The 23899-nt window shown below is 40.0% G+C and overlaps 1 protein-coding gene across 1 annotated transcript; it reads right to left on the bottom strand.

Annotated features, from left to right (window-relative positions):
* Positions 1–2960: 2960 nt before the first annotated feature.
* On the bottom strand, positions 2961–23328 carry hspb8 (heat shock protein b8). The gene is made up of 3 exons (XM_036598883.1): positions 22681–23328; positions 17499–17562; positions 2961–4242 (listed from the first exon to the last, which is right to left on the bottom strand). Exons 1-3 carry the CDS (start codon positions 23018–23020, stop codon positions 4074–4076), a joined length of 573 nt encoding a protein of 190 aa, XP_036454776.1. The 5' UTR covers positions 23021–23328; the 3' UTR covers positions 2961–4073.
* Between the last annotated feature and the right edge of the window lie 571 nt (positions 23329–23899).

The raw sequence follows: 23899 nt of genomic DNA, 5'->3' as shown, positions 1-23899 counted from the left end.
AGGACCCCCATGGACCACCACAGAGCAGGTACTATTTGGGTGGAGGATCATTCTCAGCACTGCAGTAACACTGACGTGGTGGTGGTGTGTTAGTGTGTGTTGTGCTGGTACAAGTGGATCAGAAACAGCAGTGCTGCTGGAGTTTTTAAACACTGTGTCCACTCACTGTCCACTCTATTAGACACTCCTACCTTGTCAGTCCACCTTGTAGATGTAAAGTCAGAGACGATAGCTCATCTGCTGCTGCACAGTTTGTGTTGGTCATGCTCTAGTCCTTCATCAGTGGTCACAGGACGCTGCCCACAGGATGCTTTTGGCTGAATATTTTTGGTTGGTGGACTATTCTCAGTCCAGCAGTGACACTGAGGTGTTTAAAAACTAAAAGTATGCAGAGAAACAGATGGACTACAGTCTGTAACTGTAGAACTACAAAGTGCACCTATATAGTAAGTGGAGCTGATAAAATGGACAATGAGCGTAGAAACAAGGAGGCAGTCAGAATGTTATGCCTATGTATTTAAAAAGATTTATTTCTGGTAATGGTGTTCCAAACTGGGAACCTCAGAATTTTGTCATATGCATCCTTGTGTAGTTTCCAATTATTCAGCACATGATATTTGGAATTACTAAATTTACCAACAGCAAAAAACACAGTGTTGTGTTTCTGGTAATGTAGTTGTTTGTTGACCTTGCAGTTGCTGTTGTGCAATGACTCTGTAGGCCACTATACCCTATTTCTAAATACATATTCAGACTCTGGCCCCATTTCACACACTAAGTGATAAAGAAACCCCAGGCCCTGTAGGCCTACTCCCATCACAGAAGATCTGACAACAGTGCCAGAAAGAGCTTTGATTAAGCTGGCAAGGGAACATGCAGTGGGCGAATCGGTCAGTTAAGCAGAGGAAGAAGACTTTCCTCTACTGCTTTCCCACCATCGTCACGTCGACAGGATTGTGCGCGAGCCAAGGCGCTCTGAATAAGCTCTGCACTAATCCGTCACCCAATTACTGCCGCGGTGCGGAGACAACTCCCCTGGACAGGCTCCCAAAACGCAGCCCACTCGCTCCAAACCATAGCCAACAAAAGGCACAGATGTGGGAGAGGACAGTGGCAGAAACAGAGAGAAAGCTGAGAGCTTTATTAGTCTCAAAGAGAGCTCATATTTGAAAAAGCAAAAAAGTGGAATAAGTAGAAATCAGCAGATTTCTTATGAAGTGGACATGCTGTAGACACCAACCCCAAACTGTGCTATTAGTGACTGTTAGCCATTAGTATGGTTTGGTTGAGGAGTGCCCTTAGAGCAGGTGTGTCCAGCTCCAGGACAGTTGATTTTCCAGCTCAAACACCTCAGCAAGTAGTTACTGTTTAGCTGGTGTGACCGAGCAGGAGATTCACCAAACAGTTGGAGATTGATGACTATGATCAGCCCAGAATTGGACACTCTACACTGTAAGCCCGGATAAGTTGAATTTACTTAAAAAAATTGAGGAAACCGGTTGCCTTGAAAAAATTAAGTAATGTGTAATGAAAACTTATAATAACTATAATTTTTGTGTTAGGCTAACAAACACGTTTGTGCAACTCTTAAATTCTCATTATTTGAACTTAACTGCAATTTAACCATATATTTCATTAGGCAATTGAAAATTTCTTTCTAATTAAGTGATATTGACCACTTTGACAAACATCGAAGAGTTAACCTTTACAGTGAACATGGTCACTGACCAACACAAACGCCCACTCATCAGCAAAGAACGATAACTTTTACTCTTAGCCAACAACACAATGCCAGGCAGCTGAGTAAAGCTGAGTAAAATTGTTGAGCAATATGTGGGATATACTGAATTTTATGTACAACAGACTTAATTTATTTGAGTTAAAATGCGGGATTACAGTGTACAGATGAGATTTTGGGGTTTTGTCAGTGTAGAGGTTTTATTGTTGATGCATTGTTTACTTACTTCAAATATGCGAAAAATATATTGCTACTGTATGCATAAATTATGACAGATTGTAATAAAATCTAAACACACAGAAACAATATAAATGTAACCTCAGGCTACATGTTGGAAAACAGAATGTTTCATGGAAGAGGAGAACATTTCAGTGATGTTAAGTACAGTTTAGTAAAATGAATGCCATACTGAGTTAGCGCTTCAATAATAAACTGGTAAAACTCCAGGATGTCCCAGCTTGGACAGTGTTAATTCTGTTTTCGGATGCTTTCAGAAGGTGTGTTAACATTTAGAAATTCAATAAAATATACATAAAATCACAAACATGCCAGTCACTGATGCCAGCCATACATCAATGATCGATTAGATGCCACCTAGGTATTTCACATGCCCCACATAATCATATACAACAAATAAAAGCAGTCAGTACATGATAAACAATGAAGCAATATATATTTTAATGTATTTTATTATCTATTTGGGGACTTAATAGCAAATAATTAAAAGCTTTGCTTTTTAAACTTTATATTTTCTTGTATTGAAGCACACTTGCTTGAGTAATGAAATGTAATAATAAACAGTAATATAAAAACAAGCAATTTAATATTTCAGCTGATTTCATTGAGGCATAACTGAAATGTGTTTTTCATTGAAACAAGAACAAAAGTTAGATCAGTTTAATAATCTCAAAAATGATTCATAGATTAAGCAATTATATAAGTGATTCTACTCTTTTTCAAACCAGACCTCATTATATTTGTTGCTTATCATTTATTAAAGTGTACCTTTAGTATGCTTTAAGAAAAAAAAAATTAAATCTGCTTATTATAAATGGAACCTCATGGCAAAATCATGTCTTTATTTATTAGCTGAAATAACAATGACCAAAATTACACGTACTGGTAACCATAACTGCATGACACTACATTATTTTATACCTATAAAAAATAACATTGCAGCTTAGAATGAATTAATCATGTTTAATCATAGACAATGAGACGATTTCAGTAAGACATTTTATTTTATATAATTTCTCAGTATGAGTTACAAACTCTATATTTACAGTGACAAGAGCATCAGAAAAAAACATCAACTGATAAAATACTAACATTCACTTTAAGCAAAACTGAATGTTTTTCCACTTAATTTCCTTTCGCAGATAAATAAAAGGCTAGCAACTTTAAATACATTTAGTTATAAAACACACCAAATCTTCACAAGAAAAACTGGATTTTCAAAAAGAAAAAAAAAGGCAAGAAAAAAAATGTAAAGCATTAAAAGTGAACCCCAACAGTCTGGACCATGCACAGAGCTTCACATAACAGTCAAGCAGAATTCATACTCAGAAAACACACCTTGCATCGCCCGATTTGTATCCAAATCAATGTATTCTGGGTACAGATTACAACTCATCCTGGAATTGGATCTGGACTTCTACAGCTAGTAGGAAGGTGAAAAAGTCCTTAAAGTCTCTCCAAACCACAGGCCTGATCCTGACCACTGACCTTTTCCACCTTTCACCTTGCAACATTCACTTTGCAGAAGACTTTGTCTGTGTCTAAACATCTGATCTGCCTTAAGGCTACTGCTGAACTTCAAGCAAACTGCTCTGGAAGTTATTCATCCACTAATTATGAAGATCAATATCTGCTCAATATCTTACAAGCACATCAACTCTATTCACAATGAAAATTTGAAAATGGGCTTAATCAACTCTTGCATCAATCAACAATGTCTTTGAGGACCACATGTATGTGCTAATTTGATCTAACCACTTGCTACTTCATAATAAAATAACTCCTACGCTAACTCACTGATCACCAACCCTCCTCCTCTAAATCCACCTTCCTACAGAGTTTACTTCCAACTGCAATCTGCGAGGCTTTGAGAAGACCTTGATTGGTTGGATGAAGAAGAGTATAAGATGTGGTGCTAGTAAGCAAACTCTGCAGGAAGGCACAGTGGAAGCCCAGCGGCATAACTAGTTTGTCGAAATGCTCATCACAAGATATTTCAAGTTAGGGGTTGCAGTAGGAATTTGCTTGGAGCAAACATCATGTCCACGTGGTCTTCACTGACCAGACTGGCTGTGCTGAGGGCTGCTTGGGTCACGTTCTAAGCCATGGTGGACTCCTGCGGTTTGGCCTCGGGCTCGTCCGTGGGCTCTGCAGGGGTTTCGTTGCAGTAGAGGTAGTAAGGAGGGGTCTGCCGTGACTCGATGATCAACACACCCTCTGGAGACAGGGAGGCAAAGACTGTGAGGGGGTCCACATCCACCGGGATCCTGCAGGACAGGAGAATGTATGTCATGTTATGATTAAGGACATTTTGGTGTCGTCAGGTCATGATGGTTAAACGGTCCAAGCTTGAAATAAACCACAGGATAAATAAACAGTGTATTGCAATGTGTAACTAGCATATTTAACCACTTGCATTTGAGATTACATCGCATTAGCCTTTTCTTCATTTGGTAGCTGCTTTTATGCAAAATGATGGAGGCATAATTCAAGGAACTTAAAGGGGAACTCCAAAATTACTTAATCATTCAACTGTTTAGACGTAAACAAAGTCATTCAGAGTGGTTTGGAGTGAAATGAGCCTTTCTAGAGAAATTGTTCACCATTATAGTACGAGGAGCCAGACATCCGTATGTCTACACTACAAAATATCCCCATTTTATCTGCTATCTAAAATGACCAGTGAACTCACATGTGTCTTATAAGGTTTTATATGTCACATAAAATAGTGCTAAATTTGAAAAACATCCATTTTTTGGGTAATATTTCTTCCTTACAACGCCCTGCATGTACCTCTGCGCCCTGCACACCTTTTATGCTGCTTCAGTTGGCAGCGTTGAGTCACACGGTGTCACCAAAACTCAGAGCTTATGTGATTAACATTATTCATCAGAGGAGCTGTGATAGATCACAGTTGCTCCTCGCTGTCCTACCCCATAAACTGGTAAGTAGAATAGTAAGTAGTTTATTGTTGACACCACCAATTTTTCATTCGGCCTGGGTTCTTCTGCTTCCATACAAACATTTTTTGAACCTTTTCGCTTTCCATAGTTCCAGTGTTGCTTGGCGTTGTTATCTGTTCAGTGAATGCGCACACTCGAGGACCTGATTTGTGGAAGAGATTGTGAATTTGAAGGGGAAATGAATCGGATAGAACGTCAGCGTTAGCAGTGTTGAACAGCTGTAGCTACAGGCTAATTACTACAAAAGCACGGTGGCCTGCATGCATTGATCTCAGTTGAGAATGTGGTTTTGACAAGAAACACAGAAGTGATCCTGTAGTAGTAGTTTATTTTAAAAATACGCTTTAGGCCAAAACTTTATAATAATCACAAAACAATATATCAGGTATCAAGCAACACATTTATAACCATTTTGCGTAATAACTGGGACATAGCTTTTAGAGCCAGTAAATGCTTCGGATGTCTGGTTCCTAGTACTATAAGTACTTTACCGAGTGTGAATGTGACTGAATCCCAAATGCCTATTTCTTAGCTGCATTTTGCACTGTTGGGCTGCAAGATCCAGTATTTAAATTCCTACATAGTGTACTATGTAGGGAGCAGGGAGATATTTGACATTCAGCCCCAGCATGAGAAGATGGATGCTGTTAGATTAGTGCCGTATAAGACTCGTGGTGGTAATTTGGTGACTAAAAAGTACTTATAAAGCGAAAGAAGAAAAAGTTCCCTGAATGTAGTGTGCAAGACTGCCAGTAAGTTGTGGTTGTGATGTCACAAGACATGGCAGTTTGGTGGCCTCTGATTGATCTAACTCATCTACAGGCAGTTCACAAGCTCTGTGTTATTAGGTTAAATTTCCACACTTCAAACTAATGACAATGTTTTTGATAATGCAGGCTTTAATTTAAAAAAAAACTGCAGATTTAAAAATTGCAATCTCTTAAATTGCGATTTTGATATAAACACTATTAATCGTTCAGCCTTACTCATTAGGCATCCAGAAGTGGTTCTACACTTTTTCGCCACTTTATTTTGGCGTGAAACTTCCTTATTGTGAAAAATTCTGATTCGGTAAATTTCTCTAGAAAGGCACATTTCACACCGAACCACTCTGAATGATTTTGTTTTCATCTAAACCATTGAATGATTAAGTAATTTTGCAAAATTGGTGGAGTTCCCCTTGAACTATTGGAGAGAGTGTTCAAAGTGGTGCTTGCTCTACCATTTTAACAGCATGATCTTTGCAATTTGCACTGTTCTAGAAACTCATTCTTGTAGTTCCCACCATTACAAACTGTATAAAACAGACACGTTTACAGACCAAGTTGAGATTTACAAGTTATAGGCTTATAAATCTGAGGAGAATTTCAGTAAAACCAACACTGAACTGGATCAAGAGGTTTTGTTGAAGTTCCTTCAGGGCTCCTTTTCATGTCAGCTGGGTAGAAAAACGTGAGCGACATATTCTGAAGCAAGTTACATACTGCTCATCTGCTTTTGCCATTAAAAAAGTTTTTTTTTGCACTAGTTCACGGGGCGAAGATAATTCATAATGTATTTTCCGATGTTAATTTAAATGTTGTACTTGCCACCTCCTGGAGAGCGGAAGAGAGAGAGAGTGCTGCAGGTGCTGAGTAATAGAGTCTGTTCCCAATTACTACAAATCGCCGCCTGATGCAGAGTTTATCACCTGAAATTTCCATCTGCAGACTCTCCTAATCAATGTGCCAGACTGGCACCAGCCATTTTAATGAGGGGGAGAAAGAGTGAGAGAGAGAACGAGAGAGAAGGAGAAATCGAGAATCCGCTGCCTGAGAGCCTGGATTAGCATAAACTCAGCCCGGCTCTGCAGGGAGAGGGAGGAACACGCTTTAGACATGAATGAAGGGTGATGTCATGCACAGCTGATACCCAGCTGGTCTCCGGTTGCAACATACTGGAAGTGAAATGAGAGACGGAGAAGATTCTAGAATTGGAACAGGACTTGGGAATGGGAAAAGGAACACAAATGTGAGTGCGTTTACATGCACCTAATAATCCGCCAACTGCAGAAAATCAGATCAGTAATCCGATCAGTGCATTTACATGCACTTGAGTAATCAGATATTGTAAAACTCCGGGTCTACATGAGTCAGACAGTAATCAGATTTCTGCTTTGCAAACAGCCAATAAACTCACAGAAGAAGATGTGACGTAAACGTTAACATAAAACTCAAATTTCATGACACTGCTTTTTTTTTAAACATCTTTACCTGATAATATGAACAGACATCATCTAGAAGATGAAGAATATTTAAATCCTTCATTTCATCAAGAATGTAGTTGGTTTCAGCGTCGCTCCAAAAGTGTTTTGCTGCCATGTAGCGGCAACGCTGCTTGCTTAATTCCGGTACTGCAGTCTGTTTTCACACATGCACAGACTGAGAAATCCGAAAGAAATCAGAGTAAGAGTTCACATGCACTGAGAAATCTGATTACTGAGCTAAAATCCAGCACTTTTTATTGGATTTCTTTATTGGATTTCTAGACCTTACTCTGATCTAAGAAATTGGATGCTGTTTAATCAGAATAACCAGATAACTGACGAAATCCAATTATGATCGGATTATTGAGTGCATGTAAACATACTCTGTGAGGTGGATAACTTTCTAGAAAGTGAGTGTGAGGTACAGAACATTCTAGTAAGGGAATATTAGGTATAGAACACTCTACAATGAATGAATGGTGCAGAACATTCTATAACAGAAATGGGTAGTTTAGAATGTTCTAGAATATGACAGAGAGGTACAGAATACTATAATGGGAATGGGTGGTATAGAACAGTCTAGAATGCGAGTGTGAGGTATGGAACATTCTAGTAAGGGAATATTAGGTATAGAACACTCTACAATGAATGAATGGTGCAGAACATTCTAGAGCAGGAATGGGTGGTTTAGAATGTTCTAGAATATGACAGAGAGGTACAGAATACTATAATGGGAATGGGTGGTATAGAACAGTCTAGAATGCGAGTGTGAGGTATGGAACATTCTAGTAAGGGAATATTAGCTACAGAACACTAGAATGGGAATGGATGGTGTAGAACATTCTAGAACAGGAATGGGTGGTTTAGAATGTTCTAGACTGTGACAGAGAGGTACAGAACACTATAATGGGAATGGGTGGTATAGAACAGTCTAGAATGTGAGTGTGAGGTATGGAACATTCTAGTAAGGGAATATTAGCTACAGAACACTAGAATGGGAATGGATGGTGTAGAACATTCTAGAACAGGAATGGGTGGTTTAGAATGTTCTAGAATGTGTGAGAGGGGTACAGAACATACTCTATAATGGGAATGGGTGGTATAGAACAGTCTAAAATGTGAATGTGAGTTATGGAATGTTCTAAAAATGGAACATCCTAGAATGCAAACAGAAAGTGGAGGAGGGAAGTGGAGAACATTCTAGAATCTCCAGTTCTAGAACACAACACTGTTTTGAAATGCAGCTTGCAGCCGTAGATGTAATGCGCAGTGTGTTCAGCCAAAATATGAAGTAGAAGCACAGAGAGCTCTGTTTCTGTGATTGCATCATTATTTCATGACAGATTTGATTTAAATGAATCTCATATTTGTTCGGATTCACTCCACCTCCACCCAAACATGCCTCTTCTGTTGCTGCACACAGGCTGTTGGATAAATTAACTCTTAATATTAGGTCTTCGCCCACTATTGACCTTTTGTATCCCAGCTTAAGACCCATCTTTGGGCCTATCTGTCTGCTGTGGGTGGGAGTTGAGATTTGCTTTTGTATCTTTATTCTTCTCTCATTCAGTATGGAAGGCAGCTGTTTGTCATTTTGGGATTTTGGCTTAGGTCATAATTTATTTCATATCATTCGCATTGACCTTTGTATTGTATTGCTGAAGGTCCACAGTTCAAATTCTGGACTACTCCTCATGTTTGTTAGTACTGGCTCAGTGCTGTGTGCAGTAAAACAGAGCACACAGCGAATTGGGATTAAACACAAATGGTTTTTAAATAACTACAACGGCAAAAGGCAGTAAGCCTACAGTCATTATGGTCTTTTCTTTTATTTATTCTGTTTCATTGCTTCATTTTTAATCTTTGGTATCGTACTTTGGTTTTTAAATGTGCTTTATAAATTTAATTTAAATCATTTTTATTTGTCTAGAACAGGCAGCGTCCCAAAGCAGCTTTATAGAAATTTGAGTCTCCTAATGAGGACCACAGAGGGCTACAGTGGCAAGAAAAACTTCCTAAGAGTATGAGGAAGAACAACTGAACCAAGAAGAACCAAGACCTAGAATGAAAAACCTCCCAAAAGCAAAGGAAGAACCACTGAAAGGAATCAAGACTCAGAAGGAAAAATTCCCTAAGAGCATGAGGAAGAACCACCGACTGGAACCAAGATCCAAATGGAGAAATTCCCCAAGAGTATGAGGAAGAACCACTGACTGGAACCAAGATTCAAATGGAGAAATTCCCCAAGAGCATGAAGAACCACTGACTGGAACCAAGATTCAAATGGAACAACTCCCTAAGGGTTCGTCACTTCACACCATCTCTTTATGAGTTCTGAATCTGTCATTATAGAACAGATAGTTTTCAGTTTTACAATGAGGCTGAAGCACCATTGCAACCATTACGAAACACAGGATATACACACATATGACCAAACTATATACTATATTTTATATTATCAATTATATCTTGTATTATTGTTTTCGTTTTACAAACTGTAATCCACTTTTACATACTGTAACCCAGTTTTACATACTGTAATCCATTTGAGGCTGTGTGCTACAGCAACTTTACTCCTCTTCATGTTGTGAGAAAACCATGCTAGGTAACCAAACTACAATACAAACGCAACCTAAAAGCATGAGGAAGAAACACTGAGTGGAGCCACGACTCAAAACAGGAGCTCATCCTCCTTTGGACTGCAGCAGATAGTGCTGCACTCCACTCCACCATATCATAGAGTCTACGCTTTGTGTGGGAGAGGCAGATAGAGACAGACACAGAGAAAGAAAGGAGAGACCCAGGGCTTTGTAGAGCACTCTGACCAAATAAGGTGGCAGTGGAGTTTCCGTGCTGGCTGCCAAGTGTCCAGACGCTAATATAAACCCCCAGTGCTAGTTCAGGGCCGACTCCGGTGGCCTCTCTCTATTCAATTAGCATTAAGCTGCTAAAATCCATTTACACGACTGTGTCGAGCTGAGGAGGGAGGGCTAACCCAGCACTCCTCCAGACCTGTAGAGCATGTGGGGAAACTGGTGACTCACAGATCACTTCATCACTTTCTTAAGAAAAGCCTTGCTCCTTTTTTTGGTCATTTCTTTTGCTAGCTGCCCTTTCAGACTGTGTGAATATGTCACGATAATTGGACCAACAAAAATGCTACTGCAGTAACGTTTTAGTGTTTATATGTGATATCTAAACTGAAAAAAAGCCTGCTTTTGAACTTGTTTAGGTGATGTCATGTATATATATTCTCAGCGGATGTCACAAAATTTTCTACAAATAAATCACGAGAAAAACTAAATACATTGGGATTGTTGGTACAGAAACTCAGAGAAAGCTGCTTTATGAGAAAATTGGGTCTTTAGCTTCATATGCCAAACTTGAAGTAGGAAACCTGGGTGTGATCTTAGACTCTGAGCTCTGTTTTATCCCGCATGTAAACACAGTCACTAAAGTAGTTTTCTATCATTTGAGAAATATCGCTAAAGTTCGGCCTTTTCTCTCTCAGAGTGACGTAGAGAGACTTGTTCATGCATTTGTTGCAAGCAGAGTTGATCACTGTAATGATCTTCTTACTGGACTTCATAAGAAAACAATACATCCTCTACAACTCGTACAAAATGCGGCAACAGCCTAACAAAAACTAAACAGAGATCACATCACTCCCATTTTAAAAGAACTGCACTGGCTACCTGTATCACTCGGGATGGATTTTAAAGTTCTGCCATTAGTTTTAAGGCTCTTAATGACCTTAAAGCACCGCTTACATCACAGATTGTCTATCTGCTTATGTTCACATTACAAGCCTGCACTCCGATCTCTCTGACACGATGGTTCACACTCATGTAGGTAATTGATTCAAATCTGTCACTAATGTGAACAAACCAGCACCCTGAAATGACCCGCATGAGCACATCCTACTCACTAATGTCACGTGAATGAAGAGCATGCGTCACGTGCATCATCAGCAAACAAACTAACGAGCAGAACGAGCTTCGCTGAGAAGATAATTAACTCTCAGCTTCATTATTAGAGCGAGACAAAGGTGAAAAAGGTGAGATGAGCTGCTTTTCCACAGTTTACAGGCTTTAACTTCTGTTTGATGCTGCTGCCATGGTAACGCTGATTGATGGTGCTTGGAAAAAAAGCACATGAATTCCGATCTGAGCGTCACATTAAGGACATATGGCCACGAATCGGATACATATCCGATCTAGGACCACATATGAAAGTGGCTCAGGTCGGATTTTAAAAGATCAGATTTGCGTGTCCACACAGCCCTGAAAACATCAGATCTGAGTCACATTAGGGCACTTTAGCCTGGTAATGTGATTGTAGCGTTGGTTCTGCAGAAGGAGACCAATCAGAACAGAGCTCATTTACATAACAAAAATAGCCAGTTTAAGTCTAGGAGATAAAGAGAGGTTGGAAAATGGTCACATTAAAATGAATTATGACTGCTGTTTTGGTACATAAACCCACACAAATGTCATAAGTGGAGCTCAAAATATAAGATGTAAAGTTCTCCAACCAAGTTACCGTTTCAGAGACGGTGACGATTAGCTGCAAAGCTAATGGTCGGGCAGGGTTTTATGTGAAGCAGGGGTCACTTGAGTCATTTCAGCTACCATGATGGCTTTTTACTTTGTAAAGTTCCAATGATCAGCCACTGCCAGTGAATACAGAGACGTTTCAATAAACCAGAATTTGGGCTCCGGATCAAAGCAGAAGAGATTAAGCAAAAGAGCATCCTGCCAAGACCCGGGTGGCTGTCCGCTAGCTTAAAACATCTGTTAGATCCATCATGTTTAAATCACAGCATGCCTGTCTGCCTGCCTGCCTGCGTGTGCATGTGTCTGTACATGACTGTTCATCTCTCTCTATCTCTCTTTGTCTCTCTCAGTCAGAGGCCCAGCACAGCACGGCAAAGTCGCTACGCCGTGTGACAAAGTCAAATCATTCAGGCAGCTTATGGCTCAGAGCCGCACGCTATTCTGTTTACCTCTGGCAAAGAGGCTTTTTTTATTATTTCATCTCCCACATTGATTCTGTAAGACTGCCAGCAGCCATCTGAAATGATTCTCTTGGACAAAGTGAAGGGGAGAGAGAGGGAGAGAGAGAGAGAGAGAGAGAGTGAGAGAGAGAGAAGCAGAGAGAAGGGGGGTGGGGATGAGAGAGCGAGGGACATAGAGATATATAGAGACAAACACAGAAAGATAAAAGATACAGGAGACAGAAAGGGAGAGAAAGGAATGAAAGAGAATGAGAGAGAGAATGAGATAGATAAAAAAGGAATAGGGAGGTAAAAGGGAAAAGGAGGGCGTGAGAGAGAGAGAAATAGAAAAGAAAGAAAGAAAGAAAGAAAGAAAGGGAGGAAAAAGATACAAAGAAAAAAATGACAGCAAGAGGAAGAAAGAAAAAAGGGATTAAGACAAATAGCAGATAAAAAAGAAAGAGAAGGAGACAGAGTGAGTGAAGGTGAGAGACAGAATAGAGAAAGAGAGAGAGAGAGGCAAAAATGAAGAAAAGGAGATGGAGAGGACGAAAGAAAGAAAGAAAGAAAGAAAGAAAGAAAGAAAGAAAGAAAATGAGAGAAGAAAAAAGAAAAAGAAAGGGATAGGAAATGGAAAGAAAGAAAGAAAGAAAGAAAGAAAGAAAGAAAGAAAGAAAAGGAGAGAAGAAAAAAGACAAAAGGAGATAGGAAAAGACAGAAAGGATGACAGAGAGAAGAAAGAAAAAAGCAAATGAGACAGAAAGGAGATAAAAAAGAGCAAGACAGAAAGAGTGAGTGAAAGTGAGAGGCAGAATAGAGAAAGAGAGAAGAGAGAAAGGGAGAGAGACAGAAATAAAAAGGAGACAAACAAAAAGAGAAAGAAAGTGAGGGAGACAAAAAGAAAGAATGGGAGAGAAGGAAACGAGAAGGCAACACAGAGAGAGGAAGAGAGAGAGAGAGAGAGAGAGAGAGAGAGAGAGAGAGAGAGAGAGAGAGAGAGAGGAGGAGAAAAGCCAGAGATAGAAGAAATAATAGAAAGAGAGAAAGAAAGAGACAGTTTATGAGATAGAGAAGGACACAGGACAAAATGAGAGCGAGCAGAGAGAGAGAGAGAGAGAGAGAGAGAGAGAGAGACAGGACTAATAGACTGACTCAACCTGAAAAGGTCTTTTTCTATTTGGTCGTTCTCTGTGATGATAAAGACAGACGGAGTGACTCTCCACCCACACTCGACTCAGACGCACGGACAGAGACACGGCTGATATGCAGCCGACGCACAGAGACGTCTCTGAAGAGCGCCTGAGATCAGAGATGCGCCTGTTTTCTATTCCAACATTTAACCCTCAGTCACAGTTACTGCCTGCATGAGTAAAAGCGTAACAGTGTAAAAAGTGTCTCGTCAGATCTACCTAAAAACTACTTTGTGCAGTAAAAAGCAAATGAAGAAGTTTTATTCAACTCAAAAAACTACACTGACTGAAAGAATCATTCATTCAAAGTATCTATTTAGGTTGAACAAAACTACTTGTTACCATACTAAGTAATTGTTTTAGGTAGATCTGACGAGCCACTTTTTACAGCGTAATTTTTTATTATTTCTCACTTGTAGCTCATTGAAACAAGTAGGAAGACGAACAAGAGGAATTCATTGAATTTGATGTATTTATTGCTGTGTTCAGTTTTGTTTTGCATAGAGAAAAAAACTGTTTTTGCCAAATTTTTGTCTCATTTATGACATTTAAACAAAAAAGTCTTAAGCAGACTCAAACTTGCCAAAACAGAAATCAGATGTAAACGTCACTCATGAGTGTTTTAGGCCAGAAAATGGTATTTATATGTTATTTTTTTGTTTAATATGCTATTTGTTGCGTTATGCAGTATTCTGTTCCGCATTATAACCCTCAGCCTCATGTTTTCATTCATCAGTGTTCTTTCACTACAATACCCACCATGCATTACACACTTACAACAGATCTAGTAATGGTTAAATTATTCATTTTGGCCAGTCTTCTAAGGGTTAACTAAAGAGGGCGTTATAACCAGATATTCAAATTAAGCCAGAAAATGTCAGGCGCATGAAACACTGTCATATTATAAAGCAAGGCCTGCGCAGCATTTTCCATACAGCATGGTGGAGGTAAGAAAACTCAGCAGAAGGCAGCCTATGTGTATCTGTAGAAATGTTCTGGCCTAATGGCAGCACTGCGCCAGTGCCACAACAGATGCTGTGTCATGCTATAAATACACTGGATCTGACTATTTTAGTCTCCCACACTGCACCGTTTAGCAGGGACGCAGGAAGTGGGGGTGCTTTTTTGGGGATTTTGGGATTGTTTAACCCCTTAAATGGCCAGGGCCTTACAGACTGTAGTCCATCTGTTTCTCTGCATACTTTGTTGGCCCCCTTTTACCCTGTTCTTCAGTGGTCAGGACCCCCATGGACCCTCACAGAGCAGGTACTATTTGGGTGGTGGATCATTCTCAGCACTGCAGTAACACTGACATGGTGGTGGTGTGTTAGTGTGTGTTGCGCTGGTCTGAGTGGATCAGACACAGCAGTGCTGCTGGAGTTTTTAAACACCTCAGTGTCACTGCTGGACTGAGAATAGTCCACCAACCAAAAATATCCAGCCAACAGCGTCCTGTGACCACTGATGAAGGACTAGAGGATGACCAACACAAACTGTGCAGCAGCAGATGAGCTATCATCTCTGACTGTACATCTACAAGGTGGACCGACAAGGTAGGAGTGTCTAATAGAGTGGACAGTGAGTGGACACAGTGTTTAAAAACTCCAGCAACACTGCTGTGTCTGATCACAGTGTTAGTGTTACTGCAGTGCTGAGAATGATCCACCACCCAAATAGTACCTGCTCTGTGAGGGTCCATGGGGGTCCTGACCACTGAAGAACAGGGTAAAAGGGGGCTAACAAAGTATGCAGAGAGACAGATGGACTACAGTCTGTAACTGTAGAACTACAAAGTGCACCTATATAGTAAGTGGAGCTGATAAAATGGACAATGAGCATAGAAACAAGGAGGTGGTCATAATGTTATGAAGTTCAGGTTTTCGCTTTACAGAATCAAACGGGTTACACCACACAAATTAATGTGTATGTTGAGAGTAGTATCTGCTGAATATTCACACCTCCCTCTCAGCAGCTGTTGGGGAAACCACATTAAAAAGGACCGAAAAGATCAAAAACGCTTTTTTGTTAACTAAGCTAAAAACACTTACAGCTCTAATAATCATCCTGGTTTAAACTCCGAACATGAAGCTAACACCCACAGCTCCAGCTCAGTGAGACTCAGCAGCTGCCCAGATGGCTAAACTGAGGCTGCTGTTGTGTCAGATGGTCAAAAAAACGTTGTTTAAGAAAGCTGAATATTTGTTTGTTGCAAGGAAATACTGAAGAATAAACAAACAATGGCTACAGGTATTCCGCTTTCCTTGTGGGTGCTATGGACACGAACGGATCTTTTTGTTTGTTAGTTCATGTCTCTGTTGGTATTAAGCATGACTCATTAAATCATATAATATACATAATCAATATTCGTTTTCTGTGTCTTTCATTAGACTTTTTCCCACCTCTAAAACGTTTTCTGATTTTTGATTACATCACCATGCACCAGTGGACGGGACAAAATAATATACCACTAATATCATCTTTCACCTCCTCCTCCCACCACTCCCACCTATCATCGAGAGAAAGTGCTCCGCGAGCTCAGAGACCCTCCCTGATAGTGTGAAATATGTGATGATATGGGATGAAATGTGTTCTGATTCACATTGACTTTAAAGGTATTTAGTAACTTTTACGTGATTTCTACATTTTTAATATTGTGTGAACACAGTCTGAAGAACAGCTCTTTCTTTTTCTCCTTCACTGCTAGAAATAAACGTTCCTAAATGGTTCTTGGCTTGCAGATATGGTTCTAGGAAAAACCTTTAATTGGTTTGTGTCCTTCATTAACTGTTGGTTCTTTAAAGCTCACATTTAGACATTCTATTTACAAAACTGGGGTCGGATTCACGAAAGCTTTTTTAAGAAAAAACTTGCGAAGGTTCTTGAGACAAACACTAAGAGGTTCATAAGAGTTCTGTGCAGGTACATTTTATGTTCATCAAGGTACAAACAATGTAAATGTTCCCTCAAAGGTACAACAGTGGTTTTAAGGTTTCAATTGTGAACCTTAAATAAGTTTTTCCAGGTGAAAAGTTCAGATTTGTACCTTTTTCATAATCTAATGTTTTAAAACAGAACAATAAAATAAAAGCCTGGAGACGAGACGGGGTGTGTGGAGTCAGTACATCTTCGAAAATACCATTTCAGTGGATTATGGTACAGTTATGTTCCCTGACTAAAGGTACTGAGATGTACCAATGAGGGTTCCACCCCAGTGACAAGAAAACACTGGTGAAAGTCAGAATCTTCATGAAAACTGCGTAAGTGGGATTTAAGAAGAAATTTCTTCTTAGGAATGGTTGATGAATGAGGTCCATTGTTCTTAAATGCAATTCTTGAATAAAAAACTGAGAAGTTCTCAAATATAATATTATCATGATACAATAATTGTAACATAATCCACTGAAATGATATTTTTTAAGCTGTACTGACTCCACACACCCCGTCTCGTCTCCAGGCTTTCATTTTATTGTTCTGTTTTAAAACATTCGGTTACGAAAAGGTACAAATACGAACTTTTCACCTGGAAAAAACTTATTTAAGGTTCAAAATTGGACCTTAAAACCACTGTTGTACCTTTGAGGGAACATTTACATTGTTTGTACCTCGATGGACCAAAAATGTACCTTCATTTTTTATATTTGTAACAGTGCAGAAAAAAAATCCTCACTGGAAAATATGATAATTGTTCAATGACGGACTAGGATGGGCAGGAGCAGCACAGGCAGCATCCGTTATAAATTTAGATGCTCACCTTGTCAACTTTTACAGCCTAAGATGAGTGTGAGGCTGTCTTAAGGTTAAGAAAACATTAAAGAACAGTATATTTTCAAGAAACCACTTGCTCTTAGAATCATTCTTGAGAAAATAGCTAAGAAAATAAGAAAATTCTTAAGAGGTTATTCAACGAAAAACAATTTCTCCTAATTTGTTTCTTAAAATGTTTCTTTCTTAAGACACTTTCGTGAATCCGGGCCCTGGTTTTTTAAAGGTTCTTGAAGGAATTAAAAGTGGTTCTCCTTGGTCCAAATAACCCTTTTGGGCACCAACCAATTCTAATTCTATGAATTACCAATGTCCAACAACAAGCGGCCGTCTGTCAGTCTCAGTTCTGAACGTCTGGAAAACTTACTGAATCTTCTTCGTGAAGTTTTTCGTCACGATTCCTCCCTCGTTCTGCTTCTCTTCATGTTTCCCTGCAGAGAGAACGACACGGCAGTCATTAACACCGAGATCAATCAGGCATGACTCTGAATAAAATGGCCGATAATGACTGGCGGCTAAATTAGTGGCTAGTGCACGACACGTTTGCCGTCTCTTGAATTGTTTATGTTTTCTGCTTCATCCAAAAATGAACTTTTATAGCCTCAAGTGCTGACATATCAGCTTCTGAGTATCACGTGGGTACACTGGCATTGGTTTCCATCTGAAGTAGTTGAGGTTTTGAAGAGCATTGATTTTACTGACTGATCTGAGAAATTTCAAACATTACAGTACATTTTCTTTTTCTTTTCTCTCTCTCTCTCTCTCTCTCTCTCTCTCTCTCTCTCTCTCTCTCTCCGTCATGCTTTTTTCTGTCTCTCTCACTCTCTGGATTTCTCTTTCATTTTCTCCTTTATTCCCCCCTCTCTCTCTCTCTTTCAGTATCTTTCTCTTCTTCAGGATCTTCATCTCTTTCTCTTGCTTTCTTTTTCTATCGCTGTTTCTTTCTGTCTCACTCTCTCTCACTCTGTATTCTCTCTCTCTCTCTCTCTCTCTCTCTCTCTCTCTCTCTCTCTCCCTCTCTCTCCCTCTAAGCAGCTGTTAGTCTCTAAATTGCAATCGTGCCACTCCCGGCCCTAGCCTGACTCAGATATGTACACTCCCCCAACCCCCAACCACCACCAGCCCCCTCACCCACACGCACACACTACCCAGCCATCCCACCCGAATGACTTCAGTACAAACCATAAACGCACCTCTTTTTAAAACTGAACAAACAGTGTGACCAAACTGTTACTCACGAACACGATGTCGGATACAAATAACTATTCTATATTTAATTCAGTTAACAATTTTTCTAGAATAACTGATCCGTCTTTTTCATTGTTGAAGCGTCAAAACACACTGTTCAGTCTGTTCCGTCCATATATAAAAACTAAAATACAAAACCCAACACATACAGTCATCTGCAAAAGTTTGACCCTCCCCAATCAAATTAAATGTAGATTTTCTAAATGAAAATAGGTTATTACACACTAAAAATCGAATTTTTCTGCAAATTTTAGTGCAAAATTTCTGTTTATATCCTGAATTTAACATATTGGAAAAATATAAGAAACAAATGTGCCATTAAAGCATGCAGAAGCATGTTCTCTGTAGAGGAAGAGTTAACTTATTTTCATCAGGACTGATGACAACACAGAGCAGGACAACAGAGCTCATATATATATATATATATATATATATATACACACACACATATATATATATACACACACACATATATATATATATATATATATTTATATATATATATATATATAGATATATACAGAAATATCAGTGTTAAAGGCACAGTAACAAATACAGCCTGTTGGAAAACGTTCTCTCTGTACATTGCATTAGTATTTAATAGCGTGTTTTGTAAGTTAAGGTACCTGCTTAAGCCCTCAAATGGCCAGGGCCTGCTGGTCGGCCCAAAGTTTTATTACACACTTCTATAATCTAAGAATAGCTCAACCAGTTTGCACCGAACTCCCTGTACTTACTGAATAATAAGGCTTAGTATGTAATAAGTATAATAAGCTTCCGAGCTTCTACTTTTGTACTTCACATTATATTAGAAAAGGCCTTTTTACTTTTAATTGAGTCATTTTCTCACTTAAGTAACAACACTTTAACCTGAGTGTGGTTTTAGGCCACTGTAGCAACCTCTGATTATTATAATGTATTGTACTGTACTCTACTCTCTTATTATTATAGGGGGTTCAGATGGAGCAGTCCTCCCCCCCCCCTTTCTTTCTTTCACTCTCTTTTCAGCTGAGTTGAAAGAGCAGCTCTCACTTTGCCACAGCTACAAGAACATTATCCAGATCACTTTTAGAAAGAGGCTGAGTGACGTCAGAAGACCCCCCACCCCCCTCTAACCTTCCCAGCAGCTCTGAGTGAATGACCCAACTGGCATACCAACAATGTGCTTATAAAAAGCCCTGCTGCCTCACACATACATTCACCACGTCTGTGTGACTGACGAACACAGATCCAACACAGCAGCTCCTCACAAACATATAACCAAGGACAACACGGGTTAACGCGCCAGTATGGCACAAAATATCATTTACACAGTTCGTCCCCAAATCAGGGGTCGCCAACATGCGGCTCTTTTACTGCCCTGTTTCGGCTCCTCAGCGGAATTAGATCTTTAGGTAAAAATAAAATGATCCTCTGTTGCAGTAAAATAAAGCTCTCCTGATCGTTCAACACAGTTTTAACAGTAAATGGTCTTAAACGCTGGAGTTAAAGTAGCCTAGAACTGCTAATTCACCCTTTAACCCTGAAGGTTGGCACACAGACTGCTGGTTACATAGCAACACAGACAACAATCTTGCCCAGCTAGTAGCTAATGAAAAGACAAAGAGAAAGATTTAAGACGAACATCGGTAATTTGGAGATGAATGTACTTATTTGCATTTACAAGCACTCCAGCTGGTTTCCTGATACTTTTAATCTGTAATGATAAACAATGTCAAACACTAAAAAGTCGTGAAGCTGAAGTCGCTTCTCATTCGTCAGCTTCTTTTTCGAATTTTCCTGTTCCACCTTAAATGGTGCAGCACTTACATTCTGGCACGTCAGACACCATTTAAGGTGAAACGTGAAAATTCGACCTTGAAGCTGGTGAATGAGAAGCGACTTCAGCCTCATAAAAATCAATCGTTGAGAGACATTTTACAAGAAACTATTCCACTTTTGTTTCCTGCTGGAGATGCGAGAAAAGCGGCTATAGCTCAGCTAAAGCTTAAAGCAGAGTAAAGTAAGTCTGTGTATTGGTTAATGCTATATTTTTTACCCTATACTTGAACATTAGCACATTCTGAGACATATTTACAGCCAAGATGGTAAAATGGATATAATATGTTGTGGCTCCCAAGGTGGTTTGATGGCTCGTATTAACACAAGTTTACTTCTTTAGTTTTGCACTGGAACTATTACACTAATAAGTAGTTGAAAGAAAGCAGCGTATAACCCATTATTTAGCAAAGTGCAAACTGCATGCACACTTGGCTCAAACTGGGTTGAGTTGTTAAGTAATCTCAAATAGACTTGATTATGTGGATTCTGACAATGCATGCGTATGTTTATTGACATAGCTAAGGGATGGGCCTAGGCCTTCCCACCTGAAAGACAGGCTTTCTGGTTCTTAAAAAAACAATGACAATGAAAATATTACAAAATGTGAGCTAGTCATGGGCAAAGGCGCTGTTTCCTTGCACTCTCATGATGTTTTCCACCTTAAATAAAAGAAAGAGACTGATAAAGCCCTCCTTAAAGCATCACAAATTTCCAGTGGCTGCTATTATGATGGCAATGTTCACACTGACACTGTCAGTTCAACTCCAACATGTAATCCTGCTCCATTTCTACTAATGGTTGGAAGCTAGCTGAGCTGTGCAACCTATTTGCTACTTATCTAGTTAGCGAGACATAGTAGTTGATTGTGGTAAAGAAAACAAAGTTCAGTACTGTGAGATACTCATGAGAACACTGCAATCTTCAACCATTCGCTGAGAGCTCTGTTTAAATGGCCTATAGTAGCTGTGGTGTTCTGTCAGTTGTTATAACTTATTGCTGCTGTCGGAACAAAACCTTGTATCTCCATTTCTGACAAAGTTTGAAAATTTATATTGTGTGTAAATTTCATGACGAATGGAAACGGCCCAAAATGACTTTGAAAAAAGTCTGGTTCCATTGACTTACGTTAAAAGTGTGTTTTTTCCTTCTCCTGTAAAGTTATCATTTTCGAGATACGAGGTTTTGTCCCGACAAAAGCGTTATGTTAGTAAGTTAAATGCAAATGAATCATCTTTTATTTAACTGGGTACAAAATGAAGGCTAGCTGGTGGACGTCATCCTCACCATACCATTGTCTCTGGGCTTTGACGTTTGCTAGCTGAACCCCTAACTTGTAAGCAGGCCCTCCTAAAATGAAATTCTGGCTGTAGCACTGGTTTGTAGTACAGCTAAAACAGACATCTGGAAGCCTGGATTTTGTTTTAAGCATTCGGTTTGCTAACTCAAAAGGTACAAGTTTCCGTAACTTGCTACATTAGCCTTGTAGCTCCAAAGCAAAACTAAAAAAGCAAACTTCAGACACCAGAAACGTTTGGGCTGACTGACTATATTTGGGGAAAGGGAGAACTTTCATTTTATTTATTTATTTATTTATTTTTGCCAAAGTGTCGCTTTAAGTATCCGCACTTTGAATTAAACAGGCCATAGGGGGCCGGCCCTGTTTAAAGGCAGACTGACGGGACTCTCCATCTGAGGTCTAATTTTATCTCGTGTTTAAAGCACTAATGTTCTTAAGGGATCTCAGCAGGTGTGTGGGTGTGAAGTGAGCCTTCATAATGTGCAAGTCATGATAGAGGTGCTATGGCTGCGTGTGGATCTGTGATTCCAAACTAAGCCTAGAAAATGGAAATGGTGATGTATTTTGCTTTATTTTAGGGGGCTGGCAGGTTCCCCCTAGGTTCCTCTTGCACTAAACAGCAATCTGCAGTCAGTTTGAAAGGCCTACCAGTGATTTTGCCCTGCTGAGAGTGACAATAATGCTTGTTATGATGTCTTCAGGCATTAAAGTTGTTGCTTGGTGTGCAAGGTGACATCATTTTCCAGGACATCTTCCAAACACAAACGACCAAAAAAATGAACTAATTGCAACTTTATTATATGGTGTAATGATTGTAAATGTCAGTCTTAAGGACATTTAAACCAAGCTAAGATGAAGGTCATGATTTCTGAGGGTCCCGTTTAGGATCTGCCTCATTTCCATGGCTGCTTATCATTTATGAAATTCAAAGCCAGTTGCTTTCAAAAACAATTTAAAGACATATATTTGCTGCTGTGCTTAATTAAGAGTGATGTTACCTATTTTATTTTCTAATTCTGCTTTGATTCCTTTGTGCCACTTAAGTACATTATTGTTCTTCCTAATAATGGTGAGGTTGGCACTGTCATGGAAGAGTGAGCTTTGGAAATAAATGCATCACTATCACTAGGCCAGATCAGAGCCCGCATCCATTAAGCAAGACGTTCCACGTCTGTACCCTCACCTGAAACCTCCACAAAACCGTCTTTGGTCTTCACGCTGAGCTCCTCGGGCCTGTAGCTGTGCACGTTCACGCACACTTTCCACGGCTCGTCCGGGTGGCTGGCCGGGGGGCAGCGCGGGGGCTCCGTGTATCTCCGCGGTGTGAAAGTGGAGCGCAGGCCGCTGGGCCAGGGCGCGCTGCGGCGACTCGTGATCCTGGGAAGCCCCCAGCCAGGCCAGTCCATGGCCATGTCGTCTGGAAAAGCCGGCATGCTGAAATCGTCGTCCATGAAATGTGGAGCGAACGGGTCTCTGGGAATCCTCTGCCTGCTGCCCAGCGTGTAGAAATCACCCTCTGCCATGGTGGAAGTGTGAAAGACCTCAAGTAACCCGGACTGAAGGTCGAAAGGTGTCCCTTCTTGAAGCTTTAGACGAGTTTTTCCAAGTTGGCGTCAAGACCTCTTGCGCGTTTTTACGCACGGACTAAAATGTGCGTAAAGGCGAAATCAGAAACTTAGGAAAACTACTAATCTGCTCCTCTACTCGCGCTGTTCTTGAAGTTTCCTGGCCCACACCTCTGTTTTATACGCCTGCTGGGGCTTCGACCTCGGTCAGTCTGACAGATAGAGGCGTCCAGAAAGTGCTGGCCAAAGACCCTCCCCAAGGCAGGCCAAGTTTAGCCCTAGGCCCTCACTGGCTCCCCCCATCTGTCCCTCCCCCTCTGATGACTCATTCGCTTTTTAATAGAACATAACGCACAGCCTTCAGGACCAGAGTGATGCTCAGGGCTGTGGCAATGAGGGGTGATGTCACCATGCGCACAAACTAGCCTATATAATACTCTATAAGCGTAAACATGACACAGCTTAATGACCCTCAGGAATCCTGACCCTCAGCTGGGGCCAAGAGTCCTTAAGACAGATATTTACAACACAGCATACCAATTTCATGTCATCAAGATGTATAATAAGACTCAAATGAGTTTACTTGTTTGTTTGTCCATCGTTATATGATGGAAGATGACGTCACCAACCAGCACATGAAATGCTCTGTAGGTGTAAACATGACATTTAAATATTTAACCCTCAACAATTCAAAATACAGGATACAAATTTAAAGGGGAACTGAACTGATTTTGCAAAATTAATTAATCATTCAACGGTTTAGATGTAAACAAAATAATTCAGAGTGGTTTGGTTGGTTTCTAGAGAAATTTAGAGTCAAAATTGTTCAGCGTTGTA

This window comes from Colossoma macropomum, unplaced genomic scaffold, assembly GCF_904425465.1.
Source record: "Colossoma macropomum unplaced genomic scaffold, Colossoma_macropomum, whole genome shotgun sequence".
In the NCBI taxonomy this organism is placed as follows: Eukaryota; Metazoa; Chordata; class Actinopteri; order Characiformes; family Serrasalmidae; genus Colossoma; species Colossoma macropomum.
This window is presented reverse-complemented; position numbering and strand designations above follow the sequence as displayed.